Source organism: Molothrus aeneus, chromosome 1, assembly GCF_037042795.1.
Source record: "Molothrus aeneus isolate 106 chromosome 1, BPBGC_Maene_1.0, whole genome shotgun sequence".
Classification (NCBI taxonomy): domain Eukaryota; kingdom Metazoa; phylum Chordata; class Aves; order Passeriformes; family Icteridae; genus Molothrus; species Molothrus aeneus.
Window position 1 is genome coordinate 71,168,056 of NC_089646.1, and position 25,965 is coordinate 71,194,020.

Here is a 25,965-nt window from a genome sequence, read left to right on the forward strand (position 1 = left end):
AACAAACAATTTCTTTAGAGAAGGGTGTGTATTTACATAGTTAGTCTGAACCTTCCAGGCTGTTAAGAGCATCTGTTTCTTAATTGGTGAATAGAAGTGATGTTTGGCTAAGGTGGATAATTAGCTAATATTTAAATAACTAAGCAGCTTGGACAGCACTGATAATCTTTTGTCAGAACTGAGCCTCATTCAGGCTCAGGTCCCATACTTAGCTCAGCCAATATTCAGATTTACTTCCTACTTTACTTAAATAATTACATATTTACTTAGGAGGCATTGCATGAACCCCACAGCACGCTTGGCAAACGTGGACATTTTCCAGTGTACCTGTTATTAAGCATATTTGCATCACTAATATGACATCAGAGGATGACAGAAGGAAAAAACCACTCAAAAAGGGAATATAATAATTCCTGAAACATAATTCTTCAGCTATTGTGCTTTGCCACTTGTTTTAGAAGAGGAATAGCATTTTGTGCTCAGCACAGCATCTTTGTTCTTTTAAAAGAAGGTTTCAGTTTCTAGGCAGGGTATAATGAGCCCGGATTTGATGGCAAACTTGGAGAAAAAAAAAGCAGTGCTGGATGGATGTTTATTATAGGATGGCTTTCTCTTGGCTGTCTGGCTTGTATTCACCTAACAGACTTCAACTCTGTCGTGCAACCGGCCAGTAGAGGGTAGTATGTTCATGGCTACATTGCATTGTCTGAGTTTTCTGTCACAGATGTAGCTCACCGAACAAACTGGCTTGATTCAGTGGTCTTTTGAAGCTGTCTAACAAACCCCTGAACACCAGAGATGAGTTGCTGAGACATAATGGTTGTTGAAAGTCAGAATTAGTCATGCAGTGACTCTGACCAGGACTTGTGGGGAAAAAAGCTTGTTGGAAGCAGGAATTGATTATGGATTCTGGGGATGTCTGTGGTTGTTTCTCCCATTCCATAACAAATGAAATAAATATTGATTCTGATAAAGTCTTGTCTGCCTAACTTTATTTTTCTCTCTCTCTCTCTTAGTGTTGTACTTTGCCTTTGCCAGCCAGCTGCTGCCATGGATATACCAGTCTTCATTCTTGCGGGGCTCCTTGTGCATTGTGTGTTCTTGGTCTCCATTTTTGACATCTACTTCAGCTCTCCCCTGGTCCATGGGATGGCTCCTCAGCAGACTCCGCTGCCACCTCCGGCAAAGCGTCTCGTGCTTTTTGTTGCCGATGGTCTGCGAGCAGATTCTCTGTTTGAGTTGGACAGCAATGGCACGGCCCGGGCGCCTTACCTGCGGTAAGCCCAAAGCTACACTGACCTAGCTCAGAATCTCTGCTGCTCAGAGTGACCCTGAGATTGTGTTAGAAATCTCTTTTCCCAGCCTGGCGGTCGAAGGAGGAGTCAGAGCTCTTCAGTTCTCGGTCTCAAGGTTGTTCATTGTATCTTATCTAGAAAATTCTTTCTCTGGCCTGCTGAGGTCTGTTCAGCAGGACAGACAGAGGCACACTGTCCGCCCCCCGGGTGGTATTGTCTTTTTATACTAAAAACTATGTGTACATTATTTACCATAGCTTCCCAATACCTATCACCTATGTTAGACAGTGAGTTTCTACCTTAAACCAATCCAAAAATGCCAACATCACCCAGAAGATGGAGGCCAAGAAGAAGAAGGAGAAAGGCTGGACATGCCCAGATTCCTCCATCTTGCCTCCTGAGCCCCCATTCTAAAAACCCCATAAATCTATTTTTCACTCCGTGACCAACTAACTATTATTCTACTTAAACTCTCTTGACTTGAAATTCTTCATATAAAGGTTGGTAATTGTTTTTTCCAAGAGCTAAATCAAAGGCACAGGGATCTTGGGCTCTGTGCCAAGGTCTCTGAGCCCTCCAGGCAGGGGCTCGAGCCCTCCAGGGCAGCCAGAGGAATTTCCTGGGTTCCGACAGACTTACCCTACCGTTGTGTAGGTTTTTGCTCTACACAACGTTGAGAAGAGAACAAGAACAACAATTGTGGTGGCTTGAGTACTGCCTTCCTTCTGCCCTCAAAGTAACCAACTTTGCAGAGTTACACTGTGCAGAAATGCATGAGCTTGGGTTGGTGTCCCTTGTCAGGAAAGCTACTGAAAGTAGGACAGTGTAAATTGAGTCCATGTTGTCCCCTGAACTCTGCAGATAGCCAGTAACTGAGAGGGGAGTGAACTTTCTCCATTCACATCAGCAGGGTATCAATTCTGAAGCCTGGCAGGCACTAATTTAAACTGCTTCCTGGATACTCTGTTTAAGAGTAGTAGTACATTAACGTACTTGTCTTCTAATTCTAAGCTACTGACAAAACTTTTTAAGGCGTGATTAAAAGAGATGTCCTGAATAGATGTAACAGCAGGCTGCCACTTCCTTTTCATTCCACCCTTCCTGTGTGCATGACCCTGCTGCCTCCCTTGTACGCTCTACAGTGTGTGTCTAATTGCTTAAAGGAATGATTTAGTTTAAGGCTGTGAAAAATAATCCTGCTAAAAAAGTGTTTAAAGTCATATCCTTGTGTGCTTAGAACTATTTTTTGTTAACTTTCCCTGTCTCCTTATGTCAAGGTAATTATTTGAGCATAAGACAATTGATTTTCTACACTGAAAAAAAGGCAGTATTAAATAAGACTACTTTTGAGTGATCATAGAATTGGTTGGGCTTGAATATCAGAGCAAACTCAAATAACCAGTCATCTGAAGCTCTTAAGGCTTTTGCATTCAAATGCTGCAAAAGTAATACAGAAATATGACAAGTCCTGCTACATTGCCTGCCAGCCCATATGGGCTTACTTGTGCTTACTTCTGCTGCTGCTGCTACTGTTTTATAGGGTGCTGTCTGCCACTGGCAGGTGTCTGCCACATCAGTGTGAGTTTACCATGTTGTCTTCCAGCAATGGACTTCACACTTACCCCAGAGCAGTTTCTTTCCTTACCAGTTAAACTGTTGGTCTTTTGGACCACCAACCAACACCATCAAGGTATGATTGCTGTAATAGCCCCATCACTAGGAGCAGGGGTGAGTAGTGGCCAGGAAAAAGTTATACTGGGTATTTTCTTTTACTAAGTGATTTGAGGTTTAAAGTTTTAGCCACTCAGCATTATCATGGCTATATAGAAAAAAGTTAAACTATGTACTAGTTTGTCTACTGCTGGAAAGTTGTCACTTTTGCTTTCTCTTCTTGACCATGTTTGTGGAGTTAAGGACTTTGTATTTCAAAATCTGTAGAAGTAAAGCATTGTCACCAGTGCTGAAAGTACATGGGTGAATGGAGGGAAAGAACTGCCTTGTAACAAGCAAAGATGCTGGTAGGTCCCCGAGTGGAAGAAAATGCTAGTAGAGTGTGAAGTGCCATCTGTATTTCTCTCATCTCTCATTCTGCATAGAAGTACGTATGTGTGTGAGCGTGTATATGTGAGAGATGATGAAAACAAAAAAGCATGCAGCATGCTGTGCCTTTTGAAATGTGGAGGATCAGGCAGCCCAGAGCATATCTTCAGATCTATTACACGAGCTGCCACAATTTCGAAGCAACAGGTTCAGAGTTTTGTCCCTGAACCTTTGAGGTGCACAACTTCCGTAAGTTAACTTTGTAAACAGGCTGACAAGATCATGGGTTAGCTTCTGGAAATATATCCTTTTTTATTCTGCCAAGTTGTTGCTGTCTGAACATTCCTTTTTCAATAACACTAACTCAAGGTATATGCAATTTAATACAAATTTTACTTTTTTGCATGTTCATTCTTAAGTTCCAAGTGTTCAGTCCCTTACCCACTTTATAGTAGTGGGCAACGTAACAGCCAGGTAATTAGTCTTACCCAAGTGGAGTACCTTGGGAACTATTGCATTGTTAATGAGGAAAGATTGTCTTTAAATGAGCAAGAGCCATTCTTGTAGCAATGTGCTATTAAAAGAAGCAAAGTTTTAGTAGGTACATGGAATTAAAAATAAATATCCATTAGGCTTAAAGCAGATTGTTGGATAATACATGTATGCCAAGTACCTAGTCTTCCACAATATTTATGAAAAATATGGTTTTCAGCAGTGTTATCATAGCTGTGAGAGCCAGTAAGTGATCTGAATTGCTGCAATGGTGATTTCAGGGAAGAGGTTTTCTTCCTTGCCTGTCATGTTTCAGCCATATATCTATATCATATTAATACTTATTATTATTATGGGTAGCTAATGTTTATGCTGTCATGGAAATTAATTTTTTAATGATTCTTCTGAGTAAAAGGCATTGAAGTAATTCAAAGTATCTAAATTTATTTTGAGTAGGTAAATGACAAATTTATATGGCTTTTTTTCTGCCTGGTATGTGTTATTGTTGACTTCAGATCTTGAAGTTACCCTATTGTTGACAAGCAAAGATAAAGAATTACTTTCTAATTCAATAGAAATAAATTTCTAATTAAATCAATATTCTACCCGTTGTTACAATGTAAGTCTGAGGAGAGCTACAAGTGTTTTATTTTTGTTTTAAATCTTTCATGACAGTTAGTGCAATACATCCTGATCAGTCTGTAATGAGAAAAATAAGAAACCTCTTTGATTAATACATAAATCCTTTTTTTCTAATTACTTTTTTCAGTACAACTTGTATTATCTCCTAGCTGAGATGAGAGTAGGAATAACGTATTGGAGTGCTGTGTCTCTACATGCCTTTATATTCCTCACTGTAATATTTCGGCTATTCCAAGTAGTTCTGTGAGCTTTCAAGTAAGTCTGAGGATGTGAGGTCTAAGCTGAGTTTAAAAAAACCCCAACAAACAAATGGTGAGTGCTGCAAGCTTAGAGTGGAGCCTGAAATTTTAGGGTGTTTAAAGGCACAAACTTAGAATTTCCTTGGACTAAAACACATAAACATTGCAAATTTGGTAGCTTATATTACGAACAACAAAATTTTAATTTCCTGGTAACTTGACTGTTAAAAACTACTTGGAATTTTTTCAGAAGATTGTGCTGGTTTTTCCTAAAAATCAGTAAAAGATATGTCCTGTTGTGTTTTGTTTTCTTTTTTCCTATGCTCTGACAGTGAGCAGTGAATCTTTCTGTTCTTCCAGAAGATGGAGACAAGAAAACAGCATATGGTAACACTCACCTCGTGCTTCCTGACAGGCTCCAGCTGTTCAGATCTTTGACAGATGAGAATAGTTTATGAGGCTGTTTCTTATGCTTGGGCTTTGTCTTCTGTTTTCTTTGCTTTTTATCTGTTGAAACTATTTACTGTATGTGCATAAACCCTAGACACTTGATGTGTTTCTGTGCACGTGGTGAGAATGCATTCTCCTTCACTTCAGTGTAATTGCTAAAGGTGCAATGTTTACTTAAATTTTCTTCTTGCTGCCAATATTATTTGCTCCTGAGATTTATGAGGGGTTCAAATTCTCTTAATGTTGCTTCCAAGATTCAGCACAGATGAAGGCAGGCATGGTCACAAGAGCTAATTATAATTGAGTGTATTTAAAGAGTAAGATAAGATTGAACTAGACACTTTCAGGCTAAATGGAAAGAACAAAGAAGAGTAACACCAGGCAGAAACAATCTGTTGAGGAGAAAAAAAGCTGAATAGGAAAGCAGCAGAAAAAAACCAGTTAATTTTAGGTGTATTAGAAGACCAGCTGAACTCATCTGTTTGCAGTGCTGAGGGGCCACAATAGTGATGTTCTCTGTGCAGTGTTGCAATATAGAACTACTTGAAGGATAATGTTGTGCTTGTTTTACTGCACAGCAGGTGGAAGTGAAAATCTGGTTTTGCATTTCCTGCCTCACATCTACCTGTCACTCTTTTTATCTGGAATTTGTTGTGCTTTGACAAGTCATGGAAGTTAACTGCCTTGAATCCTTTTTCAGGAGTATTCTAGAGAATAATGGCAGCTGGGGAATCTCTCACACCCGCGTCCCAACAGAATCCAGGCCAGGGCACGTTGCACTTATTGCTGGATTTTATGAAGATGTCAGTGCAGTTGCTAAAGGTAGGCTGGTCCTAAAGCTTGGAATGTTGTTCTCCAAGGTACTGAGTTTCAGTCCTGTGCTGGGTTTCTGGATGATTATTGATAAATACCTGTGTTGTAGTTTATATGCCAAGATGATATGGAAAATAGTAATTTTCGATGGATTTTCAAATCCTAATATTGATAGCTAGGAAAATAGCTTACATAAATTAATCTATTTTTAATATGGTTGAATGTAGCAGCCTGAATCTAAAAGCAGAAGTATCTTACGGCCTCACCTCCTCGTGTGACAGAGTTTTCAATTATCATTTGGGATGCACTAGGATATGGCTAAGTAGATGTTGCAAACAAGAAATGAACTGCAGTGTCTCAGCTGGACCGTTGCAAGCTTGAATTGGAGAATCAGGAGCAAAATAAACTAAAAGCCCCAAACCCATGTTTCGTCCAGAGCTTTTACTGAGTGTTTGGGGCTTTTTTATACGGAACAACCCTTTGCATTACTGACCTGGTCTTTGTGTGTTCCTCTGCCTTCCCTCTGGCTTCCAGGCCTGAGCACTAGTCACGTGTGCTGGTTTTAGACAGGGGAGTTGAGAGTAATTACTTGAAGCGGTGCAGCTGGAGAAAGACTGATTGTCCTTCTCGGACGTCCCGGCCAGCTATTCAGCACCGCTAGCAGTACGGGGGCACTATCCCCATCTCCGTTCTTCAGAACAGCACCTAAGGCAAATGCTCTGTGCTGTGACAGCAGTACTACCTTGTGGTAGGATGCGTTTGGCTTATGGTTATAGTCAGCAGAAATAAGAAGAGAAATAAGAGAGCTCTCCAGCTATGGTGAATCCAGGTTTATTGGGCCCCAAGGGAAACCGACAACCAAAGAGGAAGAGGGGGAGGTTGCAACAGCTTATAAGGAGGGAGGGACACAGGGGAGGAGTCGGTCCTCTGGCGAATAGAGTTTTAGAAGGGAGTGGGATACAAAAGATTGACTTAGGGAGAACACCAATGGGGATAACTTGAGGGTGGGGCCCCGGCCCCTGAATCAATCTCTCGATGCTCTGGCTGGAAGTTTCTAGAGAGTTCTAGAGAGAAGGGTGGGAGTGCTGAGTGATGGACAGGGCACTGGGGAGGGATTTGAGAAAGGGTACATCAGTCTCCAAGGCAGCTGGGGAGGAGTTGGGATAACTGGCAGCACAAGGGAGGGAAGGGAGAACCAGGGCAGAACCATTGCATGATAGAGGGAACAGAAAAATCCAACTTATACAGACACAACACAACGGGTCTTCTCCGTGTTCCTCATGAAAAGGTTCTTCTTTCTGACAATCACTACAACTGCAGGATTGGCAAGGATACTTAGTTAAGAGCAACTCCATATTTCTGTCAAGTGCCTTTTCATGGAAACAGAAAATCTTGAATGTTTTATTGTAAGGAAGTACAGCATGACTTCTAGAAGTATATCTATAAGTGTGTATCTTATTGCCTGAAATGCCAAACACTGAGTTCAGGCAATAGGAGATGCAGAATTCAGGGAAGTGCTAGCTGTTTAGAAGGTAAATCAGCTGTGTGCTTTGCTTGTTTGAAACCCTGCATAATGAGATTGGTCTGGTTTTCAGCTCACTTCATAATGAATGGGGGAGTAATTATAATGGATGTTTAAATGGAATTAAAATCAAGATGCACAAATTGGAGTTCATTGTGAAATAATTTAGGGGAAACTTATAAAAAAACCCCACAACATGGGGTTTGCATGGACTATCAATTTTAGCAGTCAATGAGATCTTCTGGCAATGCCATTTAAACGCAGGTGTGTTTGTTTAACAGGATGGAAGGAGAATCCAGTGGAATTCGACTCAGTTTTCAATGAAAGTAAATATACCTGGAGCTGGGGAAGCCCAGATATTTTGCCAATGTTTGCAAAAGGTAAGACTTAATTTTATGAATCTTTAACACATAGTTATCAGGTAGTAAAATACAGACACTTAGCATTTTGAGTTATAACAGAAGGTGAAAAAAGTATTTTCAGTTTGTGTATTTCTGTCTACTCGATTTCTAGTTTGTGAAATGAAGATGGGGTGGAGGAAATAAGTAGGCTTTTGATGAGGATATCACTATTTATTACTCACTTATTTAAATAGACCTTAACTAATTTTGTGAATACACTAAAAGAACACACCTTTAGTTATAAGGACATAGTATTTTTTCCTTTGGTGAGGTTTAAAATTCTTGTTTTGCAAGCCTGCAGCTGAGATTTTTCTTCAAGCCTGCAGCTTCCAGTGACCTGGGAGATGGAACTGCAGCCATGCTTTTTCAGTGTAGGAGCTGAAGAAGTAGCTTATTGTGGGTTATCCTGCTTCTACTCACAACATTAATATATAAAGGAAAGAACTGTGTGCAAGCAAGAACTTCCTGGCACTATTCCTGAAGCTGAGGTCTTTTGCCTGTGGTGTGCAGTGTGTTAAAGTCTTGTCAGGCCAGTGCAGTTGGGGTTTGAGCATGCAGAGATTGCTGAGCAACGCTTCAAATGTTTAAAGGTTCTCCAAGTTTAATATTGTTGTTTTCTTGGAAGAATGAGTACATATACACCCTTTCACATAATCTCAGAATAAACAGACTCAAGTGAAAAGGGGACAAGCTAAGGGCATGTGCTGCTGTTCTGTTCTGAGCTTTTGTATTGACAAATAATAAGAAAAATGGGATAGGCAGGATAGGAGTAGAATGTAATATTGGTTTAGAGAAAACGTACATCATATTTCTCATGATGATTCTTGAACTTCTTCTGAACTCATGTCTCTTCCCCCTCACATCCTGACATTCCCCCCCACGCCTCTCTTTTCTGCTCTTTGCTTAAGCCTCATGAATTTATGATGAGCTGTAAAAATATCTCCTGATCATTTCCCATGACCTCAGATTACAGCTTGTATTTGGAAATGGTGTGATGGTGGTGGGGAGAGGGGAAAGGTAGTTGCCCTCACACAGATTATTTGTGTTTTAAGGGATATATTCTTGGGAAAATATTTGGGGAATTCAAGAATTTCCCAGAGCCCTGTCTTTCTACTGGTTTTGTTTGAGTTAGATGATAAGCAGAGGACTTGTGAGCAGCTTTGATGTTATCTGAAGAGATGTCCAAGGAAAATACTCTCTATATGGCTTGTTCTGAGTGGTATCAACAATGCAGCTCCCTTTTGCAGGGGGGAGAAAATCCCCCAAAGTTGGCAAAGTTTTATGTATCTGAGAAGTAGATGCTATGTCAGAACATGAATCATGATTTCTCATGATAGAAGAACAGATTAATTTCTTTTAGAAAAGGATAGTTCCCTTTCTTTCAACGAGGCCAAGTTTTGTAGTACGGAAGGCAAAGGAATCAAGTGTTTGTTCTTTACTTTTACAAAAAAGCAAAGAAGGAGATAGAAATTGAGCTATCTGCCCCTTTCTTTTCATGTTGCAAATTAGTGAGGCCACAGGACTCTTCTTGTGTATATTTTATCATGCCAATATGTTCCAAATTTTACCGTCTCACCACTTGCATTGGATGATGCATAAAGAGTGGATGATACCTGCTGCCTTTTGGAAAGGATAGAAAAATCCTTTGTTTCCTGTCATTGTCTATTTTCTCTAGGTACGTTTCTTGTAATAAAATATATATTTCAAGGAAGTGGTTGAGAATTCTATAAGTAAGTAAAAAAATGCTCACAGATTTTTTTAAAATATCAAAATAGATATACATGAAATCTAAATTTGGCCAAGTTTTAATGACTGTGTGATTAGTATTTCAGTCCGAGAAAATGTCTGAATAACCTTTTTATCTTGAGCAGGATTAGAAGATATTTGTTTCTAATAGTCAACCCCACTTAAGATACACAAATTCATGATGCTAATTTTAACCTTCTTTTCTGTGATGTTTTTAGATTATAACCCGAAATTATCTAAAAATAACAGGGTTTGAAAATGCCTATTTTATTTCCTTAAAACTTTGAGTTTCTCTTCTAGACTTGCCAGGATTTGAGGTTTGACCTGAAAAATCCAGCCCTGTACTCTTCTGTCAGTGATCTGGGTTGGAGTAAATTAGAATGTCATGCTGAAAAAGGAGCTGAGACTGTTGCTTCTCTAAGGGGAAGTAGATACTAGTTTGTTGCATCCAGATTGCCCTTTGTTTCATGGGTTCCCTTTCTTTTTTTTTGGAAGCTTCCAGAAAGGCTAGGGTCATTGTTTTAACTTCAGTATGAAGAAAGGTATCATCAAGATCATGGGAACACAGGGACAAAACCATTGTCAGGATTATTCTGGACAGACAGACCTCTCCATCTTCTGGTTTAGTTCCTTATTGTTAAACAGTGCAGAATTTCTCATATCCCTCACATGGCTGTATTTGATGACAGCTCTCTGATGTCCACACACTGTCCTGCTCAGTGTCTGACTGTCTTTGTGTATTCATTCTTTTTCGCCCTCTTTTGTGCAGGGAAAATTTGCTGGCAAATTCTTCTGCTGGTCTGGACTTTGACCCATGGCAGACTTGTCATGGGTCACAACCTACCCCACTAGCAGAGTTGAGACATTCACTTTCTTCAGGACCTAAATCTTATTTTAAGAGTGTGATAACTTCATCCCTGATCCTAATGTTTGAATATGGGTGCTAAGTGTGAGATATAGTGGCAGAGAAGAGAGCAAAAGCAATAGGTGGTATCTTGTTTGGGAGTTTCTGGCACCTCCAGTTATTTCCTGTAGTGTAATGGCATCATCAAACCCAGCAGCTCTGTCCTTCTAAAAGATGTTTTCATCCCTGGCTTTCTTCTACTTCTCTATCCCATCTTTGCTTCCTCATTCCCAGGTTTAAAAAAAGTGTTGGCATACTGTTGCCTGCCCCCTCAAACAATAGAACTAACATAACATTTCCTAACATTTTGCATAGTAGAAGTTCTTACCAAAAAGAAAAAGAAAAACAAAACAAACCAAAAAAGAGAAAAGAAACAGTTATTTTATAAGCTATGTGGGTACTTTCAAAACTTTCCTGGTATGACTTCATTTTGCCACCATTTCTCTTTTGTAGAGTGCAGGGTTGGGTGGACTGTTTTGTTTTGCTTTGGTAGAAATTGGAAATGGGTAAGTGGTAGATGTGTTCCTTTGTTTTTCTGCAAACTCTGGGCTGTCATTGGCTTCTTTGTGGTGGCACCTCTCAAGGAAGGACTTCTCAAGTTTGTGGTGACACTATGGAAAAACACTACAGCATTCTATCCTCTTAGACTATCAGTCATCCTGGCAGTGATTGACAGGACTTATTTCTTCTTTTGAACTCATTTATCCACCAATTGAAATTCTTGCATTCACTTTTAATGCCTGGCAGTATTTTCTTCCTTTTCTTTTAAGCTGAGAACTGCAGTCAGTGTTCTGTGTTATAAGTAGTAGTAACATCTCCAGAGGCGCAGGGGAGAGAGCTGCATCAGAAAATCTGTGCCAGCTTTCATCTTCCTGGCCTGAAATACCTGCATCCCTTTGTGTGGGTTTCCACATAATCTTGGTTAAGCAGGTGCCTTATCCTGGGATGTTGGTTCATTCACAAGCCTGGAAGCTTACACAACTGCATTATATAATTGTGACACACAGCAGATGGAATTTATTCTCTCTGGTCATCAACTGATTGAAGAACATTTTCCCCTATGAAAGTTTATATAGTCATAGTATGAATGGCACCCCTGAGCTGTAACAGCTCTGCCATTGATGGAATTGTTTAATTAAACTTCACCTAGCTTCAAATCTGTTCAGGACTTCTGAAGTTTAATTTCTTGCCAGTCTTTGTCTTCCCCCTGCCCCCTCCCTTCTCCGCTTTGCTCCCTTGACAGTGAGTAGAGAATGGAGTTGCCTTGTCCAGATGCTGTGTTTGCACATCAGTGGCCCTTGTGTTGTACTTCGTGACTGAACATAGTCTAGTAGTTCTCCCTTTTCTGTTTTGGATGCTTCTTTTACAGATGCAAACTTTGAATGTTGTCTCCCTGAAGTTGTCCACTGGGCCTTTGGTAGCTGGAATTGAAGTACAGTAACCCTCCTGATGCTTTTGTTATATGTGATATGTTTTCCTGTGGAAGAGACCTCATGGATGAGGCATTATCTTGTATGATTCAGTTGAACTACGAAAAGCTGAGCATATTTTCCTTCAACAGCCTGCCCCCAAAACATGTGTTCAAATGAGACTATGAATATGTATCTTCCTTCGTTAGAAGTTTCTCTGTGAAATTCTTTGTTTCAAAACCAAATTCTTTTTAATTTGATTAAACTGGGATTTGGTTTTCTGCTATCTGTTTTTCCACATTTTACTTCCGTGCCTGAGCATACTGGATAACATTGTTTCTCATTCCTCTGAGGTGCTGATAAGCTAATGATGTAAAATATTATCCAGGCTTCCAAAAAGGATTAATTGTGGGAAAGTTTAAAATAAGAATAAAATTTCTTTGACTTCTTTCAGGATCATCATTTTTTTGTAGGTTTCTACTCCTGTGCAAACTATTTTTGACTATGAGAAAGGCAAAAAATCTTGTATCTCGTATGCCATCTATATTGTTTTTGCAGGTGCTACTGGAGATCATGTTTATACATTTTGTTATGCAGCAGAAAGTGAAGACTTTGGAGCAGAAGATGCAGCCAAGCTTGATATGTGGGTTTTTGATCATGTTAAGGTAAGCAGAGACTCTTTTTATGCTATCTGTTTATAAAAAGCACAGTTGCATGTTAACTTTATCACAGAATCTGTTAACACGTTATCACAGATCTAGAAAGTATGACAATTTTCAAAGACCTATCACTTGGGGTCATAAGTAAGCATTTCTTGAATCAACTTTCATGACAAGTGTAATAGATGCTTAAAGGAAATATTTGTCATTTAGTGCTAATTAAAAAATTAACACTAATAAAAGTACCCTATAAAAACATTCTTAGCTTTGTTTTGTTTGCCTATAATGTGAAACCCATCTTGGCGTACTATAGACCCTATAAGATCTTGAATGCAATTAGTTAAGGATTTTATAACAGCTGTTGCAGCATGATAGAAATGACAAGCCTTTGCTACGAAAGCAAAATAAGCAATATTATGGACTTATTTTTTGTCAGGCTGTGTGGCTTTTCCTCACAGATGTAGCTGGCTTGTAATTTTCTGCTGTGGCTCGCACTCTGCTGTGGCTGCCAGAGCAGGCACAGTTTGTTTCAGGGGACAGGGTATGAGGTAGAGGCAGCCCAGGACCCGGAGCTGTACAATTTGTTGCTGTGGTGCTCTGCTCAGCTGGCTTGGGTCAGTGCTGGTTCATGACTGTTTTCGGTGGCACTCTCACTGTGTTAATACTCCAAGACACATGATTTCTGATTATTTGTTAATTCCTGTATTTATGTTATTCCATGCTGCCTCACTTGTTTTGGATTAAGAAATGCTGGTAGTGGACATTGGTGTATAAATGTCCGTACCACTGAAGCAGTTGAGTGAGTTACTTTCTGGATCTCATAATGATGTTAATGGAGTTTCAGACTTAAAACTTTTTTTCACAAGATCTCTGGGCTGTATGCATTAGTATAGCTAACCAGCATAAATCAAATAAAAAAAAAAATCAATAAACCAGATCATCATCTATTTAGGAAGTGAAAGGTAGTTCTGCTTTAAACAGTGACATAGGGTGGAAAAGATCATTATAGTTTGCTAATTTTCAAAGGAAGTGATTTTCTGAGTTTGCAGGTGAAAAGATGTTTTTTCTAAGTGCCATCGTTTCCCTGAATGTGCACTTGTGCCATGTTGTGTGTTGTAATGCATATGAATAATACAAATCAAATTAGGCTGTCAGTTACACTTGAATAGCTGTTGTCATAAAGTTGCACCCTGCTGTCATTTGGAGCTGCACAAGTATATGAGGGTGGTACTACCTTTCTTTTGCTTCAGAACACCTAATGGCATTTATCCTTTCAAGCTATAATGATATGTTTAAAATATATGTCATTACTGATTACTTTTTCCTTGGAGCCAGCACCATTATTTTTAAGACTTATTTTGCCCATCTAAATTCCATTCTGTGGATGGATAGGACTTGATTGACTGGCATAAGCCACACATTCCATTAATCATCTCTTCAACTGCACATCAACAATTGCTTCAGGAGTGTGAAACTTGGGGCTTACTGAAACCAAGGTCACTCTGCTATTATAGCTCTAACAACTTTCAGCTGAGCTAGTGAGATTATATATAAGTAGTAATGACATTATGCTGGAATCTAAATTCTGCTTTGCCTACTTTTTTTTTTCTTCTTTTGTGTTTTATCTCAGGTATTTAACAATATATTGTTTTACTCGTATGTTGGCCAACGTGGTCCCTGGTTTCTGCCTCTTTAGGAAACAAAAGACACCAAATGTACTTCCTCTTTACTCTGCAGTCCACAGGTTCCAAGCATTGTGAGGGCCACTTGTTTGGGGCCACTTCCTCTGCCCCAAAACATGATGGGGATAAAATGAAGAATGGCTAACTCGAGTTGGGGCTGCTAGTGCTGGCAATATGAAATTCCTTTTCTCTTTCAAAATGCTAGCTAACAGTAAATAATCATCAGGAGATGATAAACTCTAATTTTTATTTGTATCTATGCTTAAATAATAAGTAGAAGAAAAACGTATGACACTTGATAGTTCTTGTCCTGTCTCCTTGCGATACAAGGTGATCATAGCCCTTTCTTGGGACAGAAGATACACCATGGACTAGAATCTGTGGGATTTTTTATCTACAGCAGTGTGAAAATTCAGCAATATTTAAGTGCAGTAATAACTTGGGAGAGGTTTAGAGTTCCAGATGGGCATGGAGTTGATGGACTGTGTTCTTTCTGGTTTTTGGGTTGTTTGGGGCTTCTTTTCGTGTGTTTGTGTTTTGTTGTTTTTTGATTTTTTTAAGAAGCTGGCAAAATAATTAAGGAGAGGAGTTTAATCACTGTAATGTGACTCAATGATTCTCAGTAAAATAACTTTTACTGAAATCGCAGTTTGAGTCTGTGCTAAGAAACTAAGGAGCAAAATACTGGGAGTCTAGATTAACTAATGGGAAAAAAAGACTTTATTGGTGCATTTCTGACTTTTGAAAATATTTTGTGGCAAATAGTTTTGGAAGATTCAACTTTTTTTTTTTTTAGTGTAAAAAGTTTAAAATTCTAGGAACTCAGTCTTGGAGAGGAGTTCCAGTAATGGCCTAACCACAATTTCTTATGTTTAAAGGGTGGGATATTCAGTTAATGTCTTCTCACTGAAAAAGACATGTAGATACAGATGGCAAAAAATTGTGGTTTTTTTCCTTTATTCTTTTCTCATTTTGAACACAGTATTCCATTCTTCGTTTGTCTGCTTTCTGCTGGAGAAAGGCCACCCAAGCCTTCAGACTGTCCCTTCTGTGCAGGGTGGTGGATGGAGTCCAGAATTGAATTATGTTAAACTCTGAAGCTCTGCAGATAGTGCTGTGACTGGATGTTGATTTGTGCCAGTGAATTTCAATACAGATAGCTCTGCTCTAGTTAGCAGTGCAATGGTTTTATGATTCATTTAGAATGTATTAGTGTCTTGTGTATGATCATGTTCAAGGGATCTAAACCTGGCATATATGTTTGTCCTGCTTTTGTACTTTTGTTTTACATCTGAAAACTGGCATAACTATTTAAACTCTCCCAGCAGCACAAATCAGTGTGCACAGCTTTAAGCAGCCAATTAAATTAACTTGTCCTAGATTAAGGAGCTTTGTGAAAGGGAAAAGTTTGTTTGGTCTCTCTAATACATGCAGTCAGCAACAGTTTATCAGCTCTACTAAAGAATCATGCTTCCATGGGAGACACTTTGAGGGAACAAAAAGTCCCCAATTATTTAGATATTTAACATTTTAAAGTTCATATTTTGTTCAGACATCTGTGAATCATTTTTAGACCTTATAAATAGTCTTTATTCCTTCTTTGCTTTCTCCCATCGGAGGAGGGAGATGATTAGATCAAGTTCACATAGTTATAACTAAAATTCTGTTGTAGTGGTTTATTTAGTTCTACATTATAATTAAGTTCACAGTTTGATGTAAATATTTTAATGGGGAACTTAGTGCTCATCTTAAGGTGCATATCAGTTGTAACCAGTGCATTATTTTGTTGCTAGCTGCCAGAAAATCAAACAAAAGTTGCCATAATAATTTAAAAAGAAGGTTGGAAAGGAAGCTATAGTCATCTTGAGTCCAGCTCTCTTAATGAAGGAGGTTCAGGTAGAGCAACGTCCTCAGGCCTTGCCCAGTCAGGTTTTGAGCATCTCCAAGGGCAAGCCTTTTAAGCAGCTGTTCCAATACCTGGCTATAGTTATGGTTTACCAAATAATTTTTAAAAGTCTGTGTCTTACTGCAATTTTTCACATTTCAAATTGTGTCTGTCTCCCTGTGACATCTCTGGGGCCCTCTGATCAGTCTGGCTCAATCAGAGGATGGAGATTCCTTTGACCCTCAGGGCAGACGGTTGTATACAGCAATGGGACCTCTCTTTATCTGCTTTTTCTTGAGACTGGAAAAACTGAGTGCTCTCAGCCTCTTAGTTGATTACTGCGGTCCCTGAAACTTCTTGGTGAGATTCAGCTTACATATACAGTGGAGGCAATATTACTGAATAGAGGAATAAAAGGGAAGCAAGAATAAAAAAGAGTGAGACAGGAAGATAGTTAAAATAGAGTGATGGGCTGGAAACTAGTGTTGAGTAGAAGTAGGACTCAAGTTTTGTGAACACGGAGTACCAAAAAGAAGAGGCCTTTACCAGGCTGTAAGGAGATACAAGGATACTTCTGAACAAATAGTTCAGCAACATCCAGAGCAAGGTGAAGTGATTTTTGCCCTTGGTGTGTTTGGTACCTGCTTGCCAACTCACAACCTTTATCAGCCATCAATCCAGGCAAGCTTCCTGTTGTTTTTGGGATTTTTTTCAGTAAACCATTTTTGTTCAAGTTTCATGGGATCAAGTTCGCTGTTTGCTCTGGGAAAAGACATCACATCTTAGGTTGCACTCATCTTCCTTTTGTCTTCTTGTTTGCAATTGGCCAAAATATGGGCAAACTTTTCTGGCTGCTGCTGCTCTGCTTTATGAGGTGGCTGGGACTGTGAAACTGGGATGCTTTTGGTTTATCCAGGGGACTTGTCTGGTGGGAGAGGAGAAGCTCAGGCCTTGCCTTCCTCTGAATGATTTTTTTTTTTGCTTAATCATTCTGTGATAGAAAAACATATGCTTTCTCATATTGATCTATGATTTAAGATTTAATTTTGGGAGTTTTCCTGTTTGTCTGTTTTGATATGCTTTGTTTTGATTTCCTTTTATTTAATTAAAATTAAGGAAACAGTTTTATTGTATCCTGCAAATGACTGGTATGCTCTGGAAAGCTTCTTCAGTCTGTGGTCAAATTATGTGCAGGTGGACGGATCTCTGTGGGAAATGAAAATCTCCTTAAAAATAATTACATTGCTATTTAATGTAATCGGATTTTGTTCCTGTATCTTTATTTAAAATATCTCTGGACTTTGGTCATGATTTTGTTTGGACAAGAGCTGAAGCTGAGAAGCATGCAAATATTAGTCCATGTGGCTTGTGTGTACTCAGGGAGTTAGAAAAGTGGAATTGCATACTGCCATGGTTTCCTGGCACAGCTCACTGTGACATCCTCGCTGCCACTTTGGTCTTCCTCTGGGTACACTGACTTTTGTTTATATGAGGCAGCTTTAGCTGCATCACTGTCACAGCTATGTGGTGGACTGCGTGTCCTTTGGTGGCAGAAATGCTTCCCTGCCTCTACCAGCATTTTCCCTGGACTCCTGCATGAATTTCAAAGACACTCACTTATGTTAGTGTACTGAAAGGTTCTCTAGATGCTTTTTTGAACTAAGACCCTACCCTGTTTTGTTTCCTTGGGCAGTGCTGTTACTAAGGAGCTGATGCAGGAATAGCTGTCTGCCTGCATTTTGCATTGCTGCAGCGTGGCTGGTCTAACACAGAATAGCCCTGTCAAGACTCATTCAGTCCAAGGGGAAAATTCTCCCCTGGCATCTGCCTCAGGGATGCTTAAGTAGGACATGTGCAAGGCAGATGTATGTTCTGTAGTTCATATATTTGCAAAGCATGTCATGTTTTGTTCTGTTTTTATGTAGGTTCTGCAGACAAATTGTAGCTTGGTATCTCAGTCCTGCAGAACCTGCTTCCAAAGCAAGAATATTTGAGACCTTTGCTTCCAATTTAAATTCAGTAAATCAATAGAAATGCAAAGCCATGAGTGGCACTCAAGAGTGGTTCATCAATTTGTTTATACAGGTGACATAGAAGGGATGATGTTTTTTTGCCTATGCAAATTCAAAAAAACCCTCATACAAAACCAAAACAAACCAACAAATAAAAACCCAACAAAAAAAGCCGAACAAAAGAACACTTCAACATAAATGTTGTCTTAGATAAGCAGGAATTTGGACTGACCTTACTGATAGTAGTTGTCTTCCAAGCTGTAAATTGGGGAGTCCATTATTTTTCCTCTTTTTAAACTCTAATAACTACTAACATTTTGATATGGAAACAGCAGTGTTTTACTTCTAGTAAGATGCTTATCTTCTTCCATTTTGCTCAGATTAATATATTAATGGCTTATTCCATACAGAGCTTCTTTAATTCTTCCAGAAGCAATCAAACATTGTTCTCTGCACTGAATGAAGAGAAAGTGGTTCTGTTCCTGCATTTGCTAGGCATAGACACCAATGGACATGCTCATCGGCCAAACTCAAGGTAATTGAGACATTAAGCATATCTTTCTTACTAGTTTTAAATAGATAAAGTGATTTTTTTTTTAACAGTGCAATTTATCAAGCCAGAAACAAGAGTTGTAATAGGGAGGGGGTCATATATGTTACCATGATCATCTACATTCTGAACATTTGGGTTATTTTGTTTTTTAAGGTCCCATCTATAGAAATGACAGATTTTTGCTTTATACCGTATGTCAGGTTATATTCCTGTATTCAAGTCCGATTTTTAGCAGTTTTCTTAGTTGCAGCCAACACGTAATCTAGAGGATATGCACGAAATGCAGTTTTAAATATAAAATGGATACAGTTTTCAGATACCCCACTGCTGAAGTGATATCATTGAGTTTATAGACAACAGTAAGCTCAGCAATAATGGCAAATTCTGGCATTATGTTTTGACTTTTTTATTACACTTAAAAAAAGAGCAGAGTTTAGATTAACAGTTCTCATCGCCAATTCATCTTGAAGTGTGTTATTCTGTGTGAACTTTCTTTTCATTTCTTCACATCCTGCTTTGCAGGATTTTATGTCTCTCTCTTGATCCTTGCATACTTTTAAAATTCTCTGATTTCCTGCATCATTATAAAGTTCATACTTGCTGTGTGTTTAACGCTCATTTTTATGATTTTTTTTTACAGACAGAGTTTTAAAACTGACTTTAGCAACAGATAGGAAATTAATTGTCTGAAAGTCAATCATGGTCAATCACTTTATCTAAAATACAAAATTTTTTACAAAATACAAATTTTTTATTTAGTTTATATTCCAGAAAACTAGGGTCTGTCCTGATCTATAAATCATCTCAAAATACTGACTGCCTGGTGAGATCTTTCTTTGCCATTTAGTTACCAGCTTAAAGTAATTTTTGCTACTTACAGTTAAGGTGTTTGAGTTTTCCAGAATTCCTTAGTTTTGGCATTCTGCTTAACTTGCTTGGCAGCTGTGAGTAGTAAAATTATAGTCTTATATCAAGGACAGGTCAGATTTGAAGTATAAATCCATTTGAAACTGTGGTTTCAGTAATCTTCAAACTGTGCTGCAACGATTTAATATCTCAGTAAGACTCAGAAGAGGAGAGATTTTACATCTAGGAAGCCTTTTGTTAGCTTGATGTTCATTTGAGATTAAAGCAGTCTGTACTCAAAGGGCTGGGCTTTATGACCATGGATAAGTTGCTTAATACCAACTATGAGAGCCACCTGGAATGTAACATTTTTTTCCTCTTTTTCAAGGGAGTACCAGGAGAATATTAAACAAGTTGATGAGGGTGTGAAAGAAATTGCTTCACTGATTGACAGTTTCTATGGAAATGATGGAAAGACTGCGTTTATTTTGACTTCTGACCATGGAATGACAGATTGGGGTGAGTCTTTTTAAATATTGAGTCAGTTGAGTTTATGGGCATCTGGTGTGTGATTAGAGAGCTCTGTCCCATGAGAAGCTTTGGAACCCCTGCTTTAATTTGGTATCCTAAGTGTTGCTTGTGTATGAAAATCCATGCAAATTGCTGTGACAGCTGCATTCCATGTCTGGACAGAAAAAAGACATTAAGTTAAAGCTTAATTTCCTCAGTGACTGCTAGTAGGGATAGAAAGATTGCTGCAGAAAACCACCTTAGGCAGGAGGAGACGGTGTTATTTGGCTGCCAGCAGCAAATTTGGTCTTGTTTCAGCCCATCTGGGAGATAGAGTTCTCACTTTGGTGCTCTAAAGCACCTGGAAAAGGTGGGAAATCTGTCCAGGAGTTGGTGAAAAACTGTACAGAGATGTTTTGGGAGGGTGCCGAATCTTTTGCTTATTTTGGCCTTTTAAGCACAGCAGAAAGGAGGGGACTGCTGTGTGATCTTTCTAGAGGAGGCTGGTGCTGGAGACAGGTGAAAGAGCTGAGAGTACAGAGGGCTGAATGAGGCAGGGGCCAACTATGCTGATACCCACAGAGGAGGCTTGTGAAGGGTATGGCCACAGTGGCCAAATGCTTTGAGGGCAGATGAGAAAAGTTTGCAGTGCTAAGCTCATTTAGACATTTTTCCCTAATTTCTTTCTTCTTTCAAGAACCTTAAGAACGCTCCTGTCCTTGTGTGCAGCCAGTGAAAATGCTAAGTCTCTCTTCCAATGCTGTGTGCTTGCAGCTACTAACTATGACACTTTTGGAACAGGGCTGCTCCAGGCATGGTCGTGGCAAAACAACAGTCAGCATGTTACTCTCTGTGTGAAATCCTAAAGTTGCTCAATTGAGGAGGTGCAGATTTTTTCTGTCATCAGAGATAACAAAATATTTGTATATTTATCCAATCAACCTAATTACCATCTGTTCATTTGCAAAATAGTCCATTTTGAGTAATATTTACTGTTGAGCTTACTGCCACTTGCAATAAGATTTTAATTCTGCTGTATTTTTCCTATATGTTTCAAGAAATGATTTCATATTTTTTTTATAAGGAAAAGGATGTGTGTATATATTTATATATATATGATCATAGGGATCTCAGGAGGTCCAGCCACCTGCTCAAGGCAGGATTAACTTTTGAATCAGACACAGATGCTAGGGCTTATCAGCAGGGCCCTTAAAACCTCAAAGGGATGGAGCATATGCAATCCTTTTGGGCAGCCTGCTCTGCTGCTTGCCTGCCCTCATGGAGGGGGAAAGGTTTTCTTTATCTGCAATCTGAACTTCCTTTGTGTCAAATTATGGCTGTTCTGTCATGCTCCCACTGTGCACCACAGTGACACTCCATCCTCTCTCAGGCCCCCTCACACTGGGGCGCAGGCAGGCTGCTCTGCTGTGTTCTCCCCAAAACTATTTCTTCTCCAGGCTGAGCAAGTCCCAGTCCTCAGCTGCTTCTCACAGGGCAAGTGCTCCTCCCTGAGACCATTCCAGATGATGGGTGTCTTTCCAGTACCAAAGGAGCCCAAAGCTGGATCCCGTGTCTAGAGGTTGTCTCACAGGTACTGAATAGAGGAGAACAGTCCTTTCCCTGTACCACGCTCCTGTTAACACCGCCTGTGGTGCTGTTGGCCTTCCTTGCTGCCAGAGTGAGCTGCACGGGTGCTCTCATTATGCACTGGATCCTTTGGAGGGGGAATAAAAGGTGTTAGGAGTAACTTCTTCAGGCTTTGAGAACCACTGGTCTGTCATAGTTTTCTATCATCTCTTTCTGTCTTGAAGGAAAAACTTGATCGTGTGCCAGAAGTGTTAATGACTTTGAAGTTGACTTTAGTGATTCCTAGAGCAAACCCAGAGGTTCTGTTCAGGCCCATTGCAAGCTGTCTGAAGGATAATTCAGGAATTTTAATTTGAGCTGGTTGGTACTATCAGGCCCTGTTGCAGCCTTTCAGTGGTTATTTGCAGAATGGGATGTGCGCCGGTTTTAAAACAAATTAAACATGGGGAGGATGGGGGGGCCTATTAGGGAAAAGAATATGATCTGACTTAGACATGATCAAAGACCTGGTGGTTGCTGGCAAAAGCCTATGGTGTCACTGGCTTTCTCAGTCTGACCCCATGATTTTGCTTTAAATTGATGTCAGATGGAACAGCTGACCACCAACGCAGGGCATTCCATACCCACTTTGGCCTCTTGTTCCTGCTACCATCCTGGCACAAGTACCTGTGTGGTGTGCTGGTCTATGGAACAGACAACTAAACAACAGCACCCTTTTCCCCCTGTAGGGGGATAGAATATAAGAAAAATCAAGGTAGTGTAGTAATTAATCTTACCCCTAAGGAGTTGCAGCTGGGCCAATTATCAAAGATTTGGAACAGGCCTGACTTTAACAGGCCACAGCTGTAACCAATGAGAAGAAGAGTGCTATAAAAGAGTGGGTTGGCTGGTTGGGAAAAGAACTGGAGTCAGTTGGCTCCTTTGTGAAGAAGAAAGAGGCAGTGCTCTGAGGAGATGCCCATGAGAAAAACTAAGAAGGTATGAAACTCTTGTGATAAGGAGACAACAGTATGGGAACCCCTGCAATAAGATGACAACATTCCCCCTTTTCCCTGAAAAGGTCTATTTGGAGAGTGTTAGAGGTAGAACTTGGAGCTGACCCAGCTGAACAGAATTATTTTTCTTCACCTCTTGTTATTCAGATCAGAACTGAAACAGTTCTTTATAACATGGAGGGAGTGGGTACAGCTGCCTCTCTCAACTCTGTCTTAAAGTATTCATAGAGGTAGAATCTCAGTGAAATGCTGATGGAGCTGGTGGCTTGGCTAAATTTTCCTCCTGCAGTAATAAGAATATAACAGATATAGGAAATAGTCCCTGGTCTGTGGAAGATACACGAAGTGCTCTCTCCATAAGCTCTTTTTCCCAAAGTTCTTCAAAGAACAGCAGTTATTGCTGTTTTTGAACCCAGAGAATGCCCACCAAGAAATGTCAGAAATCTAATTCCCAGACCAGTGTGTTCTTAAGCTTTAGGCTGTTTAAAGTAAGCAAAGTTGACTCTTCAGCTGTGCCACAGTGATTGTTTTAGGGACAGAATTAGGTATGCTGTTGGGAATAGCCTTGAGGTTGCACAACAATATGCTTTGTCTGTCCTTTGTATTTATTAAAATTTATAGACAGGGAAGAGCATGTGCCTGTGTGAATATAAGGCAAATGTGTAATCTTGTAGACCATACAGGGACCCACATAGGGTTTGTATAATAAAGTCCTTCCCCTTGAGCCTGGGTTATCTCACTGCACCCACTGGGTTCAATGACCAGTGTTTCTTTCAAGTTTGTGTGGCTCCTGCTTTAGTACAACTGCTGCTGAGATGTCACAGTTTTCAACCTTCCTGCTTTTGGTGGCTGATATGTTAAGCTGGAGGAAATCTGTTTCCCCAGGGAAGAAAGTAATGTTTTATCAATTTTTAAGGAATGTGCTACTAGACTTTAAAACCTTAAAAATGAACTTCTGTCACTGTTGCAAAGATGACAGTTGCAATGCATATTGCTTCTTGGTTTTGAAGTGGAAGTCTAATTCTTATTCAGAGGTCAGTTCTATATGATTTTTTTTCCCATGTGCCTAATATTACTGAAATCAGACTTTCTTGGTTTCACTAAGATGCTCAGGATAAGCACATTGTATGTGTTTTGAGCTGGTAACTACTCCATATGTTGAGGCTTTAAAAAATATTATGGCTTTATTTCCTGCATGTTAAAAATTTGAGGTTTTAATATAAAAAGTTCTGTCTATTTAGTCTTGACTTAACTGATACTGATTTCCCAATTTGAAATTTGAATTTAGCCCTTATTGTTAGTGGCATAAAAATAAGCTATGAAGCTGGAATAGGTTGTCTGTAACAGACTTTTACTATGTGTGTATCAGGAGCTTTGTACATGTGTGTGTATTTTTATTGCATGTAGATTGTGTTTGTTCTTACAGCACATGTCTTAAAGTTTCTATTTTTCTTGTTTGGTGTATCTTAGGATCCCATGGAGCTGGTCATCCCTCAGAAACTTTAACACCACTGATTGTTTGGGGTGCTGGGGTAAATTATCCACAGAAAGTTACAACCCAATTCCTTGAAGACAATTTTTTGAAAGGTAGGTAAAATATAAGACTTAAGTGAAAGATTCTGATGGAAACTGAGATGTTTTTAACCATTACACCTGTTGAGCTTCACTAACTTCTATTCCATTTCAGAAAGCGTGATTTGCTTTGTGTGATGTGTAAGGAAAAGGTGACAGGGTATGCCTAAGGAAGCTACTGCAAAATTGGGTAGATAACTCAGTCAGTTTTCTTTTCTAATCATAGAATTGAAGACTTTCTCTCTTTGTTGACAGGAGGCTATTTATGCTCCTAAAACTTCATTCCTTAGAGAATGAAGGAGACTTAATTTTTAACTCCCAGATGTTGAATATATTAGTGCATAATACATAATAATTACATTATTAGAAACATAAGTTGACAAGTTCAAGGACTCCTTTCTAACTTCACAGCACAACCCTGTGGACATTCTAGGGGCTGTCTTGTCTCATTTGCGTATCCTTGCAGTTGTTGTGCAAATGTAAACAGCTTTTCTTAATGAAAAACTGTGATTCTTCACTGTTATTTTTGCTTTTTCTAATTTATTTAAGAGTAAACATTTTTAAAAGAACGAGTTTTTATTATTTCGCATACATAATGCAATAAATGCTGTCTTACTGAAATATCAGTGTAGTTAGAGACTCTTTAACACATGATTAAATTATTCAAGCTGTTCCTCTTTCATGTGCCTGCCCCATTCTTGTGGCCTGCTCTGTTTTTTAAGATGCCTTCAGTCTTGGGTTGTTGCTCGTGATCAATGAGGTAATGACTTCCTATTTTATTGGATTGTTTGTCAAGGTACATTAGAGAAAACAGGCAAAAATTACTTCAGCTCTGAGGTGTTAACTCCGCCCTGCTCTCGAGAAGGTATTTGGTAACAGGTTAGGTCATTTCAGAAATAGTGCTACCTTTTCACTCCTTGTGCCTAACTGCTGCTATAAAATGATGACATCTGTGATAAAATTGAAAATGAGTTGTAGAAAAAAACCAGACTAAAACAACTGATTTTAGTGTCAGTGATGGCTGATCTGCTAGACTTTTAAGGACATGTGATATCTAAGGGTTGATCTGTAATAGCTGAAGTCTACATCTGTCAGTTTCCTTGATTCTCGGCAGCCTTACTGCAAAACTCAGCATTTGACTTGAAATCATGATGAAAATGATGTGAGAGATTTCAAAAAAGATGAGCATTGAGCTGACTCCCAGGTGCACAGTAGGGAAAGCTATATGGCCCTCATCTGTTAGGCAATGTGTATTTACTTAGAGGATGACATTTGTCTGCACCCTGCTGTGCTTGCTTCATATTTTCCTTCTGATGGTTAAAAAAACTAGCCAAGCAAATAACCACAGAAAAAGCCAAGCACACCAAAGCAAACATCAGAAACTCCTCCATTTATTTTGGGCTAGCTTTGCATCTGTCAAGCATGTTGTTGCTTTGTTTAGACACTTAACGTTACAGATTCTTAATTGGCAAGGAATAATCTCTATTGGAGATTTGAGATGCTCTGAGTATCTTGGGAGTATGAATTTCTGTTTGAGTAAAAACTATCTTCTTGAAAAGGGACTGTTCTCTCTATGGTAGTACATCAGAGCTTCTAGTAGGTTACGTAGCTTAGAAGTAAAGAGAAAATTGTTGAAATGGAACTTGGCACTTGCACAGGTCAATACAGCTCAGCTACTCCATTGTTAGAATCCCAGATATTTTCACAAAGG

General features: G+C 39.3%; 1 protein-coding gene across 2 annotated transcripts in view; it reads left to right on the forward strand.

Moving 5' to 3' along the window:
• Window positions 1–25,965, forward strand: part of PIGN (phosphatidylinositol glycan anchor biosynthesis class N) — a 100,818-nt gene that overhangs the window by 13,509 nt on the left and 61,344 nt on the right. For both annotated transcript variants that reach the window (XM_066545614.1, XM_066545620.1), the window contains exons 2-8: window positions 1,017–1,277; window positions 5,859–5,980; window positions 7,775–7,873; window positions 12,512–12,618; window positions 18,602–18,726; window positions 19,979–20,109; window positions 24,153–24,269. In XM_066545614.1, coding sequence (XP_066401711.1) covers window positions 1,051–1,277; window positions 5,859–5,980; window positions 7,775–7,873; window positions 12,512–12,618; window positions 18,602–18,726; window positions 19,979–20,109; window positions 24,153–24,269 — 928 coding nt within the window. In that variant the 5' untranslated portion in view covers window positions 1,017–1,050. The remainder of the gene's footprint in view (window positions 1–1,016; window positions 1,278–5,858; window positions 5,981–7,774; window positions 7,874–12,511; window positions 12,619–18,601; window positions 18,727–19,978; window positions 20,110–24,152; window positions 24,270–25,965) is intronic.